At 42.1% G+C, this 16,378-nt stretch overlaps 3 protein-coding genes across 4 annotated transcripts; all 3 read left to right on the top strand.

The window, feature by feature from the left end:
• The first annotated feature begins 489 nt into the window (after positions 1–489).
• On the top strand, positions 490–2,612 carry rpl31 (ribosomal protein L31). The gene is made up of 5 exons (XM_029131644.3): positions 490–627; positions 1,135–1,238; positions 1,397–1,522; positions 2,343–2,455; positions 2,540–2,612. Exons 2-5 carry the CDS (start codon positions 1,135–1,137, stop codon positions 2,569–2,571), a joined length of 375 nt encoding a protein of 124 aa, XP_028987477.1. The 5' UTR covers positions 490–627; the 3' UTR covers positions 2,572–2,612.
• Positions 2,613–4,982: 2,370 nt separating this feature from the next.
• LOC114847379 (carbohydrate sulfotransferase 10-like) lies at positions 4,983–7,862 on the top strand. 2 transcript variants are annotated; one of them, XM_029137047.3, is made up of 5 exons: positions 4,983–5,120; positions 5,720–5,829; positions 5,920–6,145; positions 6,234–6,339; positions 6,467–7,862. In XM_029137047.3, exons 2-5 carry the CDS (start codon positions 5,770–5,772, stop codon positions 7,062–7,064), a joined length of 990 nt encoding a protein of 329 aa, XP_028992880.1. In that variant the 5' UTR covers positions 4,983–5,120; positions 5,720–5,769; the 3' UTR covers positions 7,065–7,862. The 2 variants fall into 2 exon arrangements, with proteins under 2 accessions (XP_028992880.1, XP_028992860.1); XM_029137027.2 differs by having other exon boundaries at positions 5,003–5,638.
• Positions 7,863–12,314: 4,452 nt separating this feature from the next.
• On the top strand, positions 12,315–15,192 carry LOC114847370 (carbohydrate sulfotransferase 10-like). The gene is made up of 6 exons (XM_029137014.3): positions 12,315–12,473; positions 12,872–13,014; positions 13,096–13,148; positions 13,250–13,475; positions 13,564–13,669; positions 13,797–15,192. Exons 2-6 carry the CDS (start codon positions 12,921–12,923, stop codon positions 14,392–14,394), a joined length of 1,077 nt encoding a protein of 358 aa, XP_028992847.1. The 5' UTR covers positions 12,315–12,473; positions 12,872–12,920; the 3' UTR covers positions 14,395–15,192.
• Positions 15,193–16,378: the final 1,186 nt, after the last annotated feature.

The raw sequence follows: 16,378 nt of genomic DNA on the forward strand, positions 1-16,378 counted from the left end.
AAATAAATGCCGAATGATATTTTAAGTTGCTGACATTTTGGCAAATAACAACTGGAGGCCTGGTTATGTTGTCAATGAGGTAAGTGTTAAATGTACTATAAACATTTTTTCTAGCTGTATTGGTAGACTATAAGGAATTTAGTCTCTTATAATTTGTGTTCAGGGTTTAATGAACACTGACATAAAAAACAGAGCAGCTCTAAATTCTACTTTTATTTTAAACTAGTTCAACATCTATAAGGATCCTGTAAAGAATGTGTCCATGTGGAGAATAGAGCTCTTTAACATAAATACTATTCATTTAATTATTTGCCCACACTTTGTACTTACTGATAATGCAAATATGCACATTTTTTAAACCTTGTTTTACTAGTTTGTGAAAATGCATTTTCGCTTACTTAAGTGCGTTTTCTTAACACTAACAGGCAATATTATTTTGCCAGATAATTTTATCAATGCGAATATGAATGGCTCTGAATCTGTAGTACAATACGTGTTAACAGGCTGAGAACCTTCGTTTGTACAATTGTTTCTATCGGATATAATTTAGAAAGGACTGGTTTCCTTTACCCACAATCCTCCACGTTTGGTCCGTCCTTCCGACTTCCGTCTCAACTCTGAGTCGATGTGAGTATTCTCTTCGGAAATTGTATTTGTACAATCTAACGCCATCCTACTTCATTAAAGCTTTATATTTCCCCATAGTCCATATTAACGTTTATGCTGTCAATATTTTGCGTTGAATATGAGTGTTTTGACGTAGTAAAATATGCTGAAAGTCGATTATAAGCGGGGAAAGATTACCCTCCGCGTCACGTAGCCAGAGTTGTTCCTGGGTTGTGTAGCGGCTGTATTAGGTTATAGAGCTGCAAATATTAAAGCACCGATATTGGTTTTGTTTGATACGCTTAAGTGTGTTGTGTTTTCTGCTTTACTACACATGTTAGCTGCGCAAATTACCGGCGTCTCATGCTAACCTTTTGGTTATTCGTGTAAGCTCAACTAAAGCTCGTTTACAAATATATGGTCGTTACTGTTGCCAATTCCCAATTAATCTTTAGAGCAATGTTTAATCTCGTCTTTAACGTTCAAATGATCAACGAGTAACCGAACTCTTTTTTTTTTTTTTTTTAGATGGCCCCAACAAAGAAAGGTGAGAAAAAGAAGGGGCGTTCAGCCATCAACGAGGTGGTCACCAGAGAGTACACCATCAATATCCATAAGCGCATCCATGGAGTGTGAGTAATGCAAACACAGCAGGCTTTGGGTGTTGTGCAGATCAGATAGTGTTTAATTGACTCTCGTCAGATTATTTGCTCCACAATGTTTGTGTAAAACGAAACTCGCAGCAAATGCTTTATGACTGGCTGAAATTCTTGAAATTGACACCATACAGGAGTTTCAAGAAGAGGGCTCCCCGTGCCATCAAGGAAATTCGCAAGTTTGCCGTGAAGGAAATGGGAACTCCTGATGTGCGCATTGACACTCGCCTGAACAAGGCAGTGTGGAGCAAGGGTGTCAGGTGAGATGATGTGCCATTAATACGCTTGTTCTAGTGGAAATGCATTACTGTCTTCATCGGCCTTTTAGATTTTTGACCAGTCCTTAATGGATGTACTTGTACAATCTAGAAAAGCAAGCCCACTAGTTAAACTACTCTTTCTCACTGTATTCCCTGTGCTTCTTGATGCAGCAGTGTTTTGTATGGGATAATATGCAAGTCTTTTCTCATGTGGTCATTGCTTTTTTTTTTCTTTTTTTTTGTCAATTCTTACTGAATTGTGTATATACATAAAATCTCAAATTCTGTAGTTCTTGGCCTACCTACAATAATTCCTATATTGATGGTTTGTTGTTGGGGAAAAAAAATCTTGTTTAAAAGAAAACAATCTAATGTTGTAATTATACAACTTAATTATACAACTCATAAACTGGAACATCCTCCAAATAAAATGTTTGGAGAGGAACTAATTTAAAGGCACGTTATTGAGTGCTGTGAATAGTGTTAGCAAGGAAGGGAGAGAAACTGATGACAGACTTAGGGTTGGAGAAATTGAGTTTGGCGAAAGTCAATTTTTCAAAACTTGTTCCAAATATCCCCTGTAGTTATAAATCTTATATATTTTGTTACAAGAAGGTGTGTGTGTGTGTGTGTGTGTGTGTGTGTGTGTGTGTGTGTGTGTGTGTGTGTGTGTGTGTGTGTGTGTGTGTGTGTGTGTGTGTGTGTGGTTTAATACAGCTTACTTGATATTGGGGGAATGACACATTTGCTATGTTGATTCTCCAATCAAGTATCATGTAGCTGGGTTTTAGAGAAGATAACCATCATGCATGTTGTGCAGGAACGTGCCGTACAGGATGCGTGTGCGGCTGTCCAGGAAACGTAATGAGGATGAGGACTCTCCCAACAAACTGTACACCCTGGTCACATATGTTCCAGTCACCACGTGCAAAGGTACTCTGTCAATAGAGAAGGTCTTTAAATTACTAAAGCAAAAAAGACATTGGATTGATTTTATTTATTTTTTTCTCCTCACAGGTCTGCAGACAGTCAATGTTGATGAGAACTAAATTGTCCCCTCTGCGAGTGGAATAAATGACACAAAAGTTGATCTTGTCTTTGTTTTTCTTTTTACACCAAGTTCTGCTGGGTTGAATTTGTGTCGAGTTAAATTTGCACACAATCCTTTTTAATATTTTCATGCGATTAGTTAAAATGAGTTTGTATTTAATTTATTTACAGGTTGTCAAATCAGGTGTTCAATATACATTTCAAAAACTTGGAATCAAAACCAGAATCAATTGCATTTGTCACGTACCGTGTCTGTTTAGTTATGCTAAGCATTTGCTTTGATGATTTGATGGCTGGATAAGAAATAAACTGAGTGAAAATAGTGCAGTAGGAGATTTTAACCCTTTAATTTTAAATAACAATGCAAGTGGATCAGCAGATGTATAAAGGCAGGAGCATGATGCAGAACATGGGCAGCGCAAGATAGTGGTATTTAAGAATCCAACAACAGACAGAAAAAAGCTGTTAATATGATGTGAGGTTCCAATCCAAATGCCTTGTGAGGGAGGTGCAGGTCACATAATTAAAATATCTTTAAAAAGTTGTTTTTTATACTAATGCTTTTCAAAAAGTGAAGCTTGTATATTCATTCATTGCACACAGGCGGCTATATTTCAAATGTTTATTTCTTTTAATTGTGATGATTATAGTTGACAACTAATGAAAACCCCAAATTCAGTATCTCAGAAAATTTGAATATTACTTAATACCAATACAAAGAGGATTTTTAGAAATCTTGGCTAACTGAGAAGTATGAGCATGTCCAGCACTCGGCTCTTTTTGCCTGTATTATTGCAGCAATGCGGTGGTGGGGGGGTATGGAGTTGATCAGTCTGTGTTACTGCTCAGGTGTTATTAGAGCCTATGTTTCTCTGACAGGTTCAGCCCGTCTGCATTGTTGGGTCTGGTATGCTGTACACTTCACAATAACCTAGAGGTTTTGGGGTTTTTGGGGTCAGGGGTGTTTGCTGGCCAAGTAAGAACAGGGATCCTATGGTCCTTAAAGCAGGCACTGGTAGCTTTGGCACCATGTGCAAGTGGACAATGCAAGCTGCATCTCTATAGAGTTCATCTAAAACCTCCTGGTAAACGACTGTGAACTTGGACCTCAAAACACAGTGGACCCACCCTAGCAGATGACATTGCACCCCAAACCATCGCTGACTGGAAACTTTACACTGGACCTTAGGCAGAGACAGGAAGAGACTCAACAGGCTGGTTCAGAAAGCCAACTCTGTCCTGTGCTGCATACTGGAGTCCATGGAGGAGGTGGTCAACAGAAGGATCCAACATAGAGAACGCCTCCACCCCCTCCAGCACACTGTAAAGGCTCTGAGCAGCTCCTTCAGCACCACACTGTTACACCCACAGTGCAGGAAGGAGCACTACCGCAGGTCATTCCTCCCTACAGCCATCACACTCTACAACATAACACTGTGACACTACAAATACACTGCACACTCACTTTTATTTGCTGTGTTATTACAATATCTATATTACCACCAATGTGGAAAAAACGCAACCTCATAATCTACAATGTATAGTAATTATGATGTGCAATACTGCCATAAACATACATGTGCAAAACACCATATATAAATGTTGTAAAGATGCTCTTTCTATTTTCAGTTTTTCTCTAGTGCCTTGTTTATGTTTTTTGCACATTTTAATAGCGTTTTTTCTCTATCTTGTTTCTGTCTGTTGTTTTTGTTAAAATTTTATATGCCTGCTGCAAACAAAGAAATTTCCCCATCGTGGGATTAATAGTTTGATCTAATGGTTTAGAGCGAATGACAGCCTTTCTGTGACAGTGACAGAAAATAATCATCCTGAAATAATTGTGCATTGGTCATTTATTTTTGGTAATTTTTTTGCCGGGGAGTTTTGTTTTGTCTGATATGTTTTTTTAACTGAGTTCAGCTTCTCTGGGATTTATGACTACAAGCAAGCAGATTGTGAAAAACATTTTGCAATGTATCTCATATATGTAATTGCTAAATTCGTTATTCACAATGTGGCGGCACGGTGGTGCGGTGGGTAGCACCGCCTCACAGCCAGAAGGTTCTGGGTTCGATTCCCGGAGGCTTTCTGTGTGGAGTTTGCACGTTCTCTCCGTGTTTGCGTGGGTTCCTCCCACAGTCCAAAGACGTGGCATTAGGTTGATTGGCTTCTCTCCAGACAACCATTCATTTACGCACTCACACTGAACACTGTGTGTCTGTCTATGTGTTGCCCTACGGGCGACCTCTCGCGGGGGTGTTGGAGCCTCCGCCCGTAGGCTCCAACACCCCCGTGACCCCGCATTAGGGAGTAAGCGGTTAAGAAAATGGATGGATGGATATTCACAATGTGCCAATAAACTTTCAACAAATCTTCCCATCTTTAACGGCATACATATCGCTGTGTGCGTTGGCCCCACCTCGCCGTCAGGGGGCGCTGGCTGCTTCCCTCTGTTTATCGGATGCAGCGTTAAAGAGCTGACGCTATGGCATCAGTAATTTGTTCCAGAGTTTACCCAACTGTGAAGTAGTTGTAACTCGGTGTCAAGGTAAAACACAGTGTTATTGTGTTGCAGTGTCGGACTGTGCGTGTTCAATGAGTCAACCTCAATGCGAAGACCCGTAGGGTTGTTATCTGGCTAGTGGTCGACAGGTGTGGCTAGCTGCTGGGCTAAGGGACTTACACGTCGTCTGTGCTCAACACAGTCACTATTAATGTTGCCTAAAGTAGCGACTGATTAGCAGACCATTTTATGAATGAGCTCTTGTCTATGTATGTTATAATTTTAGGAGCCAGTCGTAGCGGCGTCTCCATCTGACGCGCGTAAAGCTAATTACGCTGCAGCTGAACGGTGATGTCAGTGTTAGCATTGAGGTTAGCAGGGTCTGCAGCCATTTCAGCTAACCTGTCAGCTCGCAGCTCCAGTCCTCCAGTTGCTGTGTTTTCATGGCCGTCGGCTTTTCCATGAAGCCATGCGCCACTACTGGCTGCTCCTCGGGGCTTGCGGCTGGGTGCTGCTCATCCTGATAATTTTCACCAAGTTATTCAACTTCAGAAGCGTAGATGGTGAGCTGGTACTTATTTGACAGCTACAGGAAGTTGGCCGCACCGGTGAAACCGATTACTCACTGTACTTGTCATTTTCAGATTATGGGAGGAGGATCATCGGACAGAGTGGGACAGTGCCTGTGACCAAGATGGTTAAACCCGTCCTTGTTTCCAGTTCAGACAAACCTACTCCAAAGCCACCAGCCTCGGTGACTAATGCATCTCATTGTTGTTTGACTTCATTCAAAACAAAGTCATTATATTCACCTTTTATACCGTTTTTGTTCTGTCTGTCTCAGCCCACAGTTGCTCCAACAGAGGCCGCCTGGCAGTCAGTCATTGACAAGAGAATCCAGCTGCTCTCTGCTGTGTGTAAGAACGGAAGCCTCACAAATCTGACTCATGTCTCCATCAACAAGTTTGTCCTGGACCGCATCTTTGTCTGCGACAAACATAGGATCTTGTTTTGCCAGACGCCCAAAGTGGGCAACACTCAATGGAAGAAGGTTCTCATTGTTCTCAATGGTCAGTATGGGTTCGGTGAAAGCTTTTACAGAAATAGGTAAGTAATACTTTATGGTTAATTAGCTTGTGTCAATTGTGTGTTTGGCAGGAGCATTCTCCACTGTGGAGGACATCCCAGAAAACCTTGTTCATGATCATGAGAAAAATGGCCTACCGCGCCTCTCATCATTCACACCACAGGAAATAACTCACAGGTAACAAATGTGGATGTCCTAATGTATCTCATATTCACAGCAGCACTGGAGTTAACCTGCCATGCTGCGCAACAATAGCAAAGTGATCTAATTCAAATAATGATGAAATTCCTCTGTTTCTTTACAGATTGAGCACCTACTTCAAGTTTTTCATTGTAAGAGATCCGTTCGAGCGCCACATTTCTGCATTCAAGGACAAGTTTGTGAAAAATCCTCGCTTCGAGCCTTGGTACAAGCACGACATTGCTCCGGCCATCATCCGCAAGTACCGGAAGAACCAACGTAACAGCGACCTCACTGCCTCCGGCCTGCACTTCGAGGACTTTGTGCGTTACCTGGGCGACGCAGAAGGGCGTCGGCGCATGGACCGGCAGTTCGGCGAGCACATCATCCACTGGGTGACGTACGCAGAGCTGTGCGCGCCGTGTGAGATACACTACAGCGTGGTGGGCCACCATGAGACGCTGGAGAAAGACGCCCCCTACATCCTCAAAGCAGCAAACATAGACCAGCTGGTGTCCTACCCAGCCATTCCTCCAGGCATCACCCACTATAACAGGACCAAGGTGGAGCACTATTTCTCAGGCATCAGCAAGCGAGACATTAAGCGTCTGTACGAACGTTACCAGGGTGACTTCCAGCTCTTTGGCTACCAAAGCCCAGACTTTCTACTGAACAAAACTATAAATGATCCTAAAAATATTAAATCGTCTCAACATCTTTGATTTACAAAGACGGGTGTATTGTAGCTCACTGTGCGCCGCACACAAACCTCAAAGGCTTGTATGCAGCAGATGGCGCACTGCAATGGCTCTGATTGTTTTAGACACTTTTTGGTGTAACTATCAAGTTGTTGCTAGGACTAACAAGTACTGCCTAATGTATTTAACTGTGCTTTCTTGAGGGGTAGAGCTGTAACTGGCAAATGATGTGAAGCTCTAGTGCAATGAGGAGATGAGGCAGGTTGCCCCAAAATAAACAAGTACATGCAACACAGAGGATTTAGCAATGAAAAAAATCTTATTTTGTTGATGGTGTGGAGTCGAAGGTTCATTTTACAGCTCAACTACTGGTGGAGAACAAGTTATGAACCAATATTTATTGTTTGTCTGAGATCCTCGTTTCAAAAATGTACTGAGCAATACTGGTACGAAGTTGCATGAGCAATATCAAAACGGTCAAATACTGAACTTAATAATAAACGAAGGCGTTGCTCGTGTTCCCATTCATACTGTAGCTTTTGCTTTGGGTGTTCTGCCTTTTTTACTCCATACGTCCAGCTGTTATTGCACTAGGAGCGTCAAAGGGTGTTGGCACTGATTTATGAAATTTTACTTTTTTTTTTTTTTTAAATGTGTGTATATGTTCTTAACCTGACTTGCAACTCAACATTTGTACTACGTGTTGTTATTTATATTATTAACCTGCAGAATGTCTGAGTTGTAGGACGGCACTGTCTTTTGAGTGAGTGGTTTTCATAGGGTGACGAGAGCAATTGGTAATAAACTCCAATGCGAAATCAACGGACTGTTTCTCACAAAGGATTCTTTTTTTCAAATCTTTGTGCAAGTTCCATTTCTGTTTTTATATATGCAGAATTAATTTCTTGCAATAGCTTTTAGATATCATTCGATGTAGGTCTTCTACAAGAGTATGTAGATGTAGAAACTCGCCCACTGGTCGGTCCAGAGTCACTCAGACCCACATTCTCCTCTTGCTCCACATTCTCTAATCCCCACACTCCTCATCTGTGACATTTAGGCCTGAAGCTAAAAATGGATGCCTTTCTCTTTTGCGCCTCTATTTTATGTTATATGAAAACATCGTCCAATCTTCTAGAGTATGTGCCATGTGCTACGTCCTTACAATCTGTTAAAGGCTCGGCCTGGCTTTTGTGGTTTGGTAGGGACCATTTAAAGACTTCCTAAACATACTGCCATTGTTTTGAATTGTGGTTTTCTTGGGCTCCAGCTCTATTGCACAGCTTTCACTTTGAGCTAAACCTATAATGTGAGCGGACACACAAAGACAAACAAACCTTTTTTTTTTATGGCGTAATGACAGCCAGTGACTTTGGTGTTTTGATTTCATTTTCAGATTTCGTACGTGAATTTGTATTATAGAAAGACTAATAATCGCTTTAAATGTGTATTATTTGTGAACATACTTGTTTGGTTTCATATCGTCTGTCCTATCAGTTGGCCAAAGCTCCAATCCTCCCTTTGTCTCCCCTTGTGTCTCTGACACTCACCATATGATTGTGTCTGCCCCCCCACCACCATGTGACTTGTGGCAGGGGGCATTCACAGCCAGGAGTGTGATAATCCCACAGCTGCACAGCAGAAAGGGTCTAGGTGGGGGAGGGAGAGTTGGTGGGGTGGCGTGCGCACCAGAAAGGCTTACGTCAACTCAAACGCAGTCACGCAGCGGCAGCATGGCCGCCTCCACGGCCAACTGCCATTTTGCTCCAGGTGATGCATAGCACAGTAAACACTGTGCTAACATGCAGCCACACTTTCATGTATTTTTTACTTCCATGTCTTTTGGTGCTGTGCAGCCTGCAGAGTCAGTATTAAAATAAAGATTAAAACCACAAACACTGGTCTGCAGTGATGACGTTGTGCATCTGCGGCTCTTCAGCTGTACCTGGTGTAGGAGAGGCAGCGTAGCAGTGAAGCAATCTGCTGGCAGGCGGTCCCGGCATGTGTTCAATTAGCGTGTCGCTGGCAATCATCGTCAGGTTGCTGCGGTGTGCAAGCAGGGAGTTAGCGCCGCAGCTACCTTTGACCTTTAATGAAGATGGGGAAACTGGGCAGGTTCACCTCTGTTACTTGCAACAAAATCCATATCCAACTGAGATTAAACACCACATCTGGCATTGATTTATTGGTTTTGAAATGAGACAAACCCTCTGATGTCATTGATGCTGTTCATTATTACATGGTGCAATTACATGTTGTCTATATTTAGATGGAACTGGATTGTTAAAGGCATTCATTAACTACTGACTGACTTTACCATACATTAAGAGATCATACGTTTAGTATGGTGCTTTTTTATGTGCATTGTTTTTCAGAGGCGTCCTTCCATCTCTAATCAGGATAATACACTGCAATTACTAATATCTGTAAGAGCTTTGCCATGAAGCTTGTGTATACTAATGCAAGATATCAATAAGAATATATACATGAAATCACAATGAGACCCACTCATCTAGCATTAATCCCTAAACAAAGGAGAAACCCTCGCCAGTTAATAAGACTCAGTCTATTGTTCTATATTCTTTTGCATGAATAAGGTCGTGTCTGCACTGAAATCACCTAGCTTGACCCTAAAAATGGAAGCGACTTGGCTTGGATTTGAAAGTAAAATGTCTCTCGACGACAAACGTTTTTCATCACAGCCTTTTTCCAGATGACACTACAACCTATGTTTTTCTTTTGTAGGATGAGGAGGAGGAAATTAAACTGGAGATCAATATGCTGAAGAAATACTCTCACCACAGAAACATAGCCACCTACTACGGTGCTTTCATTAAGAAGAGCCCCCCGGGACATGATGACCAGCTATGGGTAAGTCCTTTAAATCTGTTCAGGAGATTAACGGTGTGGGGGTATGCTTTTACTTCTCCATTTAGGGTTATTGTTCTAGGTTGTTTAATTTTTTATGCTGTCTTTCATTTGTGTCTGTTGTGTGACTGTTTAGTAATGCTAAACATTTGCTTTGATGATTTGATGACTGGATAAGAAATAAACTGAGTGAAAATAGTGCAGTAGGAGATTTTAACCCTTTAATTTTAAATAACAATGCAAGTGGATCAGCAGATGTATAAAGGCAGGAGCATGATGCAGAACATGGGCAGCGCAAGATAGTGGTATTTAAGAATCCAACGGCAGACAGAAAGAAGCTGTTAATATGTGAGGTTCCAATCCAAATTCCTTGTGAGGGAGGTGCAGGTCACATAATCAAAATATCTTTAAAAAGTTGTTTTTTATACTAATGCTTTTCAAAAAGTGAAGCTTGTATATTCATTCATTGAACACAGGCGGCTATATTTCAAATGTTTATTTCTTTTTATTGTGATGATTATAGTTGACAACTAATGAAAACCCCAAATTCAGTATCTCAGAAAATTTGAATATTACTTAATACCAATACAAAGAGGATTTTTAGAAATCTTGGCTAACTGAGAAGTATGAGCATGTCCAGCACTCGGCTCTTTTTGCCTGTATTATTGCAGCAATGCGGTGGTGGGGGGGTATGGAGTTGATCAGTCTGTGTTACTGCTCAGGTCTTATTAGAGCCTATGTTTCTCTGACAGGTTCAGCCCGTCTGCATTGTTGGGTCTGGTATGCTGTACACTTCACAATAACCTAGAGGTTTTGGGGTTTTTGGGGTCAGGGGTGTTTGCTGGCCAAGTAAGAACAGGAATCCTATGGTCCTTAAAGCAGGCACTGGTAGCTTTGGCACCATGTGCAAGTGGACAATGCAAGCTGCATCTCTATAGAGTTCATCTAAAACCTCCTGGTAAACGACTGTGAACTTGGACCTCAGAAAACACAGTGGACCCACCCTAGCAGATGACATCGCACCCCAAACCATCACTGACTGGAAACTTTACACTGGACCTCAAGCAGCGTGGATTCTGTGCCTCTCCTCTCTACTTCCAGTTGACAGTTACAACCACAATTAAAAGGAATAAACATTTAGAAGATACCAGTCTGTGTGTAATGAATGAATATAATATACACGTTTCACTTTTTGAATGAAATTAGTAAAATAAATCAACATTTTGATGATATTATAATTATATGACCAGCACCTGTATGTATGGTTTAGAGTTAATCACCAGTGGCTACACTTACTGGCTTTTTGTGATAATTTTCTTGTATTTGGCAGAGACACATGTAGCTGAAAGGCAGTGGTGGCCACTAATTTGTCAAAGTCTGCAGTAATGACAGATTTCTCTCATGTGGTTCTGTGTCATTTTAATGGGCAGTAATTGGTAAACAGGGGGGTCAGCTGCTAAGGACTTTCTATGACAGTGGTGGCCTCAGTAGTCCTGTATGGAGTTGTGTGCTGGGGGGGCAGTACAGGCAGAAACAGGAAGAGACTCAACAGGCTGGTTCAGAAAGCCAACTCTGTCCTGTGCTGCATACTGGAGTCCATGGAGGAGGTGGTCAACAGAAGGATCCAACATAGAGAACGCCTCCACCCCCTCCAGCACACGGTAAAGGCTCTGAGCAGCTCCTTCAGCACCACACTGTTACACCCACAGTGCAGGAAGGAGCGCTACTGCAGGTCATTCCTCCCTACAGCCATCACACTCTACAACATAACACTGTGACACTACAAATACACTGCACACTCACTTTTATTTGCTGTGTTATTACAATAACTATATTACCACCAATGTGAAAAAACCGCAATCTACAATGTATAGTAATTATGATGTGCAATACTGCCATAAACATACATGTGCAAAACACCATATATAAATGTTGTAAAGATGCTCTTTCTATTTTCAGTTTTTCTCTAGTGCCTTGTTTATGGTTTTTTGCACATTTTAATAGCGTTTTTTCTCTATCTTGTTTCTGTCTGTTGTTTTTGTTAAAATTTTATATGCCTGCTGCAAACAAAGAAATTTCCCCATCGTGGGATTAATAGTTTGATCTAATGGTTTAGAGCGAATGACAGCCTTTCTGTGACAGTGACAGAAAATAATCATCCTGAAATAATTGTGCATTGGTCATTTATTTTTGGTAATTTTTTTGCCGGGGAGTTTTGTTTTGTCTGATATGTTTTTTTAACTGAGTTCAGCTTCTCTGGGATTTATGACTATAAGCAAGCCGATTGTGAAAAACATTTTGCAATGTATCTCATATATATAATTGCTAAATTCGATATTCACAATGTGCCAATAAACTTTCAACAGATCTTCCCATCTTTAACGGCATACATATCGCTGTGTGCCAGAGCTCGTGCGTTGGCCCCACCTCGCCGCCAGGGGGCGCTGGCTGCGTCCCTCTATCGAGTATGAAAAACGGATGCAGCGTTAAAGAGCTGACGCTATGGCATCAGTAATTTGTTCCAGAGTTTACCCAACTGTGAAGTAGTTGTAACTCGGTGTCAAGGTAAGACACAGTGTTATTGTGTTGCAGTGTCGGACTGTGTGTGTTCAATGAGTCAACCTCAATGCGAAGACCCGTAGGGTTGTTATCTGGCTAGTGGTCGACAGGTGTGGCTAGCTGCTGGGCTAAGGGACTTACACGTCGTCTGTGCTCAACACAGTCACTATTAATGTTGCCTAAAGTAGCGACTGATTAGCAGACCATTTTATGGATGAGCTCTTGTCTATGTATGTTATAATTTTAGGAGCCAGTCGTAGCGGCGTCTCCATCTGACGCGCGTAAAGCTAATTACGCTGCAGCTGAACGGTGATGTCAGTGTTAGCATTGAGGTTAGCAGAGTCTGCAGCTATTTCAGCTAACTTGTCAGCTCGCAGCTCCAGTCCCTCCGTCTGTGTGTCCAGGTCCGAGCGTTGCTGTGTTTTTTATGGCCGTCGGCTTTTCCATGAAGCCATGCGCCACTACTGGCTGCTCCTCGGGGCTTGCGGCTGGGTGCTGCTCATCCAGATGATCGTCACCAAGTTAATCAACTTCAGAAGCGTAGATGGTGAGCTGGTACTAATTTGACAGCTACAGGAAGTTGGCCGCACCGGTGAAACCGATTACTCACTGTACTTGTCATTTTCAGATTATGGGAGGAGGATCATCGGACAGAGTGGGACAGTGCCTGTGACCAAGATGGTTAAACCCGTCCTTGTTTCCAGTTCAGACAAACCTGCTCCAAAGCCACCACAAAGTCATTATATTCACCTTTTATACCGTTTTTGTTCTGTCTGTCTCAGCCCACAGTTGCTCCAACAGAGGCCGCCTGGCAGTCAGTCGTTGACAAGAGAATCCAGCTGCTCTCTGCTGTGTGTAAGAACGGAAGCCTCACAAATCTGACTCATGTCTCCATCAACAAGTTTGTCCTGGACCGCATCTTTGTCTGCGACAAACATAGGATCTTGTTTTGCCAGACGCCCAAAGTGGGCAACACTCAATGGAAGAAGGTTCTCATTGTTCTCAATGGTCAGTATGGGTTCGGTGAAAGCTTTTACAGAAATAGGTAAATAACACTTTATGGTTAATTAGCTTGTGTCAATTGTGTGTTTGGCAGGAGCATTCTCCACTGTGGAGGACATCCCAGAAAACCTTGTTCATGATCATGAGAAAAATGGCCTACCGCGCCTCTCATCATTCACACCACAGGAAATAACTCACAGGTAACAAATGTGGATGTCCTAATGTATCTCATATTCACAGCAGCACTGGAGTTAACCTGCCATGCTGTGCAACAATAGCAAAGTGATCTAATTCAAATAATGATGAAATTCCTCTGTTTCTTTACAGATTGAGCACCTACTTCAAGTTTTTCATTGTAAGAGATCCGTTCGAGCGCCTCATTTCTGAATTCAAGGACAAGTTTGTGAAAAATCCTCGCTTCGAGCCTTGGTACAAGCACGACATTGCTCCGGCCATCATCCGCAAGTACCGGAAGAACCAACGTAACAGCGACCTCACTGCCTCCGGCCTGCACTTCGAGGACTTTGTGCGTTACCTGGGCGACGCAGAAGGGCGTCGACGCATGGACCGGCAGTTCGGCGAGCACATCATCCACTGGGTGACGTACGCAGAGCTGTGCGCGCCGTGTGAGATACACTACAGCGTGGTGGGCCACTATGAGACGCTGGAGAAAGACGCCCCCTACATCCTCAAAGCAGCAAACATAGACCAGCTGGTGTCCTACCCAGCCATTCCTCCAGGCATCACCCACTATAACAGGACCAAGGTGGAGCACTATTTCTCAGGCATCAGCAAGCGAGACATTAAGCGTCTGTACGAACGTTACCAGGGTGACTTCCAGCTCTTTGGCTACCAAAGCCCAGACTTTCTACTGAACAAAACTATAAATGATCCTAAAAATATTAAATCGTCTCAACATCTTTGATTTACAAAGACGGGTGTATTGTAGCTCACTGTGCGCCGCACACAAACCTCAAAGGCTTGTATGCAGCAGATGGCGCACTGCAATGGCTCTGATTGTTTTAGACACTTTTTGGTGTAACTATCAAGTTGTTGCTAGGACTAACAAGTACTGCCTAATGTATTTAACTGTGCTTTCTTGAGGGGTAGAGCTGTAACTGGCAAATGATGTGAAGCTCTAGTGCAATGAGGAGATGAGGCAGGTTGCCCCAAAATAAACAAGTACATGCAACACAGAGGATTTAGCAATGAAAAAAATCTTATTTTGTTGATGGTGTGGAGTCGAAGGTTCATTTTACAGCTCAACTACTGGTGGAGAACAAGTTATGAACCAATATTTATTGTTTGTCTGAGATCCTCGTTTCAAAAATGTACTGAGCAATACTGGTACAAAGTTGCATGAGCAATATCAAAACGGTCAAATACTGAACTTAATAATAAACGAAGGCGTTGCTCGTGTTCCCATTCATACTGTAGCTTTTGCTTTGGGTGTTCTGCCTTTTTTACTCCATACGTCCAGCTGTTATTGCACTAGGAGCGTCAAAGGGTGTTGGCACTGATTTATGAAATTTTACTTTTTTTTTTTTTTTAAATGTGTGTATATGTTCTTAACCTGACTTGCAACTCAACATTTGTACTACGTGTTGTTATTTATATTATTAACCTGCAGAATGTCTGAGTTGTAGGACGGCACTGTCTTTTGAGTGAGTGGTTTTCATAGGGTGACGAGAGCAATTGGTAATAAACTCCAATGCGAAATCAACGGACTGTTTCTCACAAAGGATTCTTTTTTTCAAATCTTTGTGCAAGTTCCATTTCTGTTTTTATATATGCAGAATTAATTTCTTGCAATAGCTTTTAGATATCATTCGAATTAGGTCTTCTACAATAGTATGTAGATGTGCTTACGTGTTCTTGCAGTAACACCATATGGCCATAGGGTGGCGGTAAAGCATTTAAAGCAGCGTCTGCATAGGAAGCCACTAAACGTGAACCCTTAGTACTAAATGTCAACACATGACTGTTAAAGGGACATTTGAACCGTGGGAATGAGGGCAAAACAGTGACTTCACACGTCAGCCAGCGTTTCGAGGCAACGAAGAGTGGAATTAATGGAATTTTCCACTCTGTCATCACTACAAGCTTACCTGCGAATGGATTTAAGTTGATTTACAGAGCTTAGGCATTAGTTAAGTGTTAAGTGCCCCGAGTTAAGGCTCTGTCCTGGCCTGCTTGTTTATGTGACTCTCCACGATGCCTGGCTGCTTATCTCATCCCGTCTGACTGGTTCATCCTGCCCCCTCATTTGAATGATTGGATGAAGTTTGCTTAAACCGCAGCTCAGCTTTGTGTGGAAAGAAACGCAGTGGACCTGCTTCTGTTAACATACCATTTTAAAGTACTATTATTAAGGAGACGGTGGTTTTTGAGAATGATACACAGTTGACTCTATACAAAACAATTTAACTGTTACATTTGCTCATTTACAGAGTATTGAGCAGAACCACCTCTGGGTCACTGTTGGTTAGCTTTAAGAATTTAGTATCCTGTACAATGCATTGATCTGTTGTGACAGGAAGCTGACGTCTTAGACAAAATACACACAACCTGCTTGAAATGTTTAGGGATGTTATATAAAGGAAGCAATCACTAATAAAAACTAGTTAATAGTCTTGTAAAGAGAACACAACCAGAATGTGTAAACAAAAAAATAAAGCAATCGGCTGATTAACTGCGGTTCTTTAGACCAGATTGGAAAGCCTCTCACACTGGCTTGAGCATTAGTGCTTTGTGTCCGATGCTGCCGCCCAGACTCCCCTGTGGAGTCCACTGCACTAACATACACAGCATCACTCGGAGATTGCTCACTTGCCACACCCAAGATTTCCAATATTGACACTGAAGTCTCACATGCGCATGTCCACAAGGATGCTCCGTGGTCCGCAGTT

The sequence above is a fragment of the Betta splendens genome, chromosome 2 (assembly GCF_900634795.4).
Source record: "Betta splendens chromosome 2, fBetSpl5.4, whole genome shotgun sequence".
Lineage (NCBI taxonomy): Eukaryota > Metazoa > Chordata > Actinopteri > Anabantiformes > Osphronemidae > Betta > Betta splendens.

Bases quoted from the DNA above. Each gene is read 5' to 3' on its own strand.
- LOC114847370 (XM_029137014.3), top strand. From the start codon at position 12,921: ATGCGCCACTACTGGCTGCTCCTCGGGGCTTGCGGCTGGGTGCTGCTC. The intron at 13,149-13,249 runs GTTAAACCCGTC...TGTCTGTCTCAG, and splicing joins CAGTGCCTGTGACCAAGATG to CCCACAGTTGCTCCAACAGA. The intron at 13,670-13,796 runs GTAACAAATGTG...GTTTCTTTACAG, and splicing joins CCACAGGAAATAACTCACAG to ATTGAGCACCTACTTCAAGT.
- LOC114847379 (XM_029137027.2), top strand. From the start codon at position 5,545: ATGCGCCACTACTGGCTGCTCCTCGGGGCTTGCGGCTGGGTGCTGCTC. The intron at 5,830-5,919 runs GTGACTAATGCA...TGTCTGTCTCAG, and splicing joins CTCCAAAGCCACCAGCCTCG to CCCACAGTTGCTCCAACAGA. The intron at 6,146-6,233 runs GTCAGTATGGGT...TGTGTTTGGCAG, and splicing joins GGTTCTCATTGTTCTCAATG to GAGCATTCTCCACTGTGGAG.
- rpl31 (XM_029131644.3), top strand. From the start codon at position 1,135: ATGGCCCCAACAAAGAAAGGTGAGAAAAAGAAGGGGCGTTCAGCCATC. The intron at 1,523-2,342 runs GTGAGATGATGT...CATGTTGTGCAG, and splicing joins GTGTGGAGCAAGGGTGTCAG to GAACGTGCCGTACAGGATGC. The intron at 2,456-2,539 runs GTACTCTGTCAA...TTCTCCTCACAG, and splicing joins TCCAGTCACCACGTGCAAAG to GTCTGCAGACAGTCAATGTT.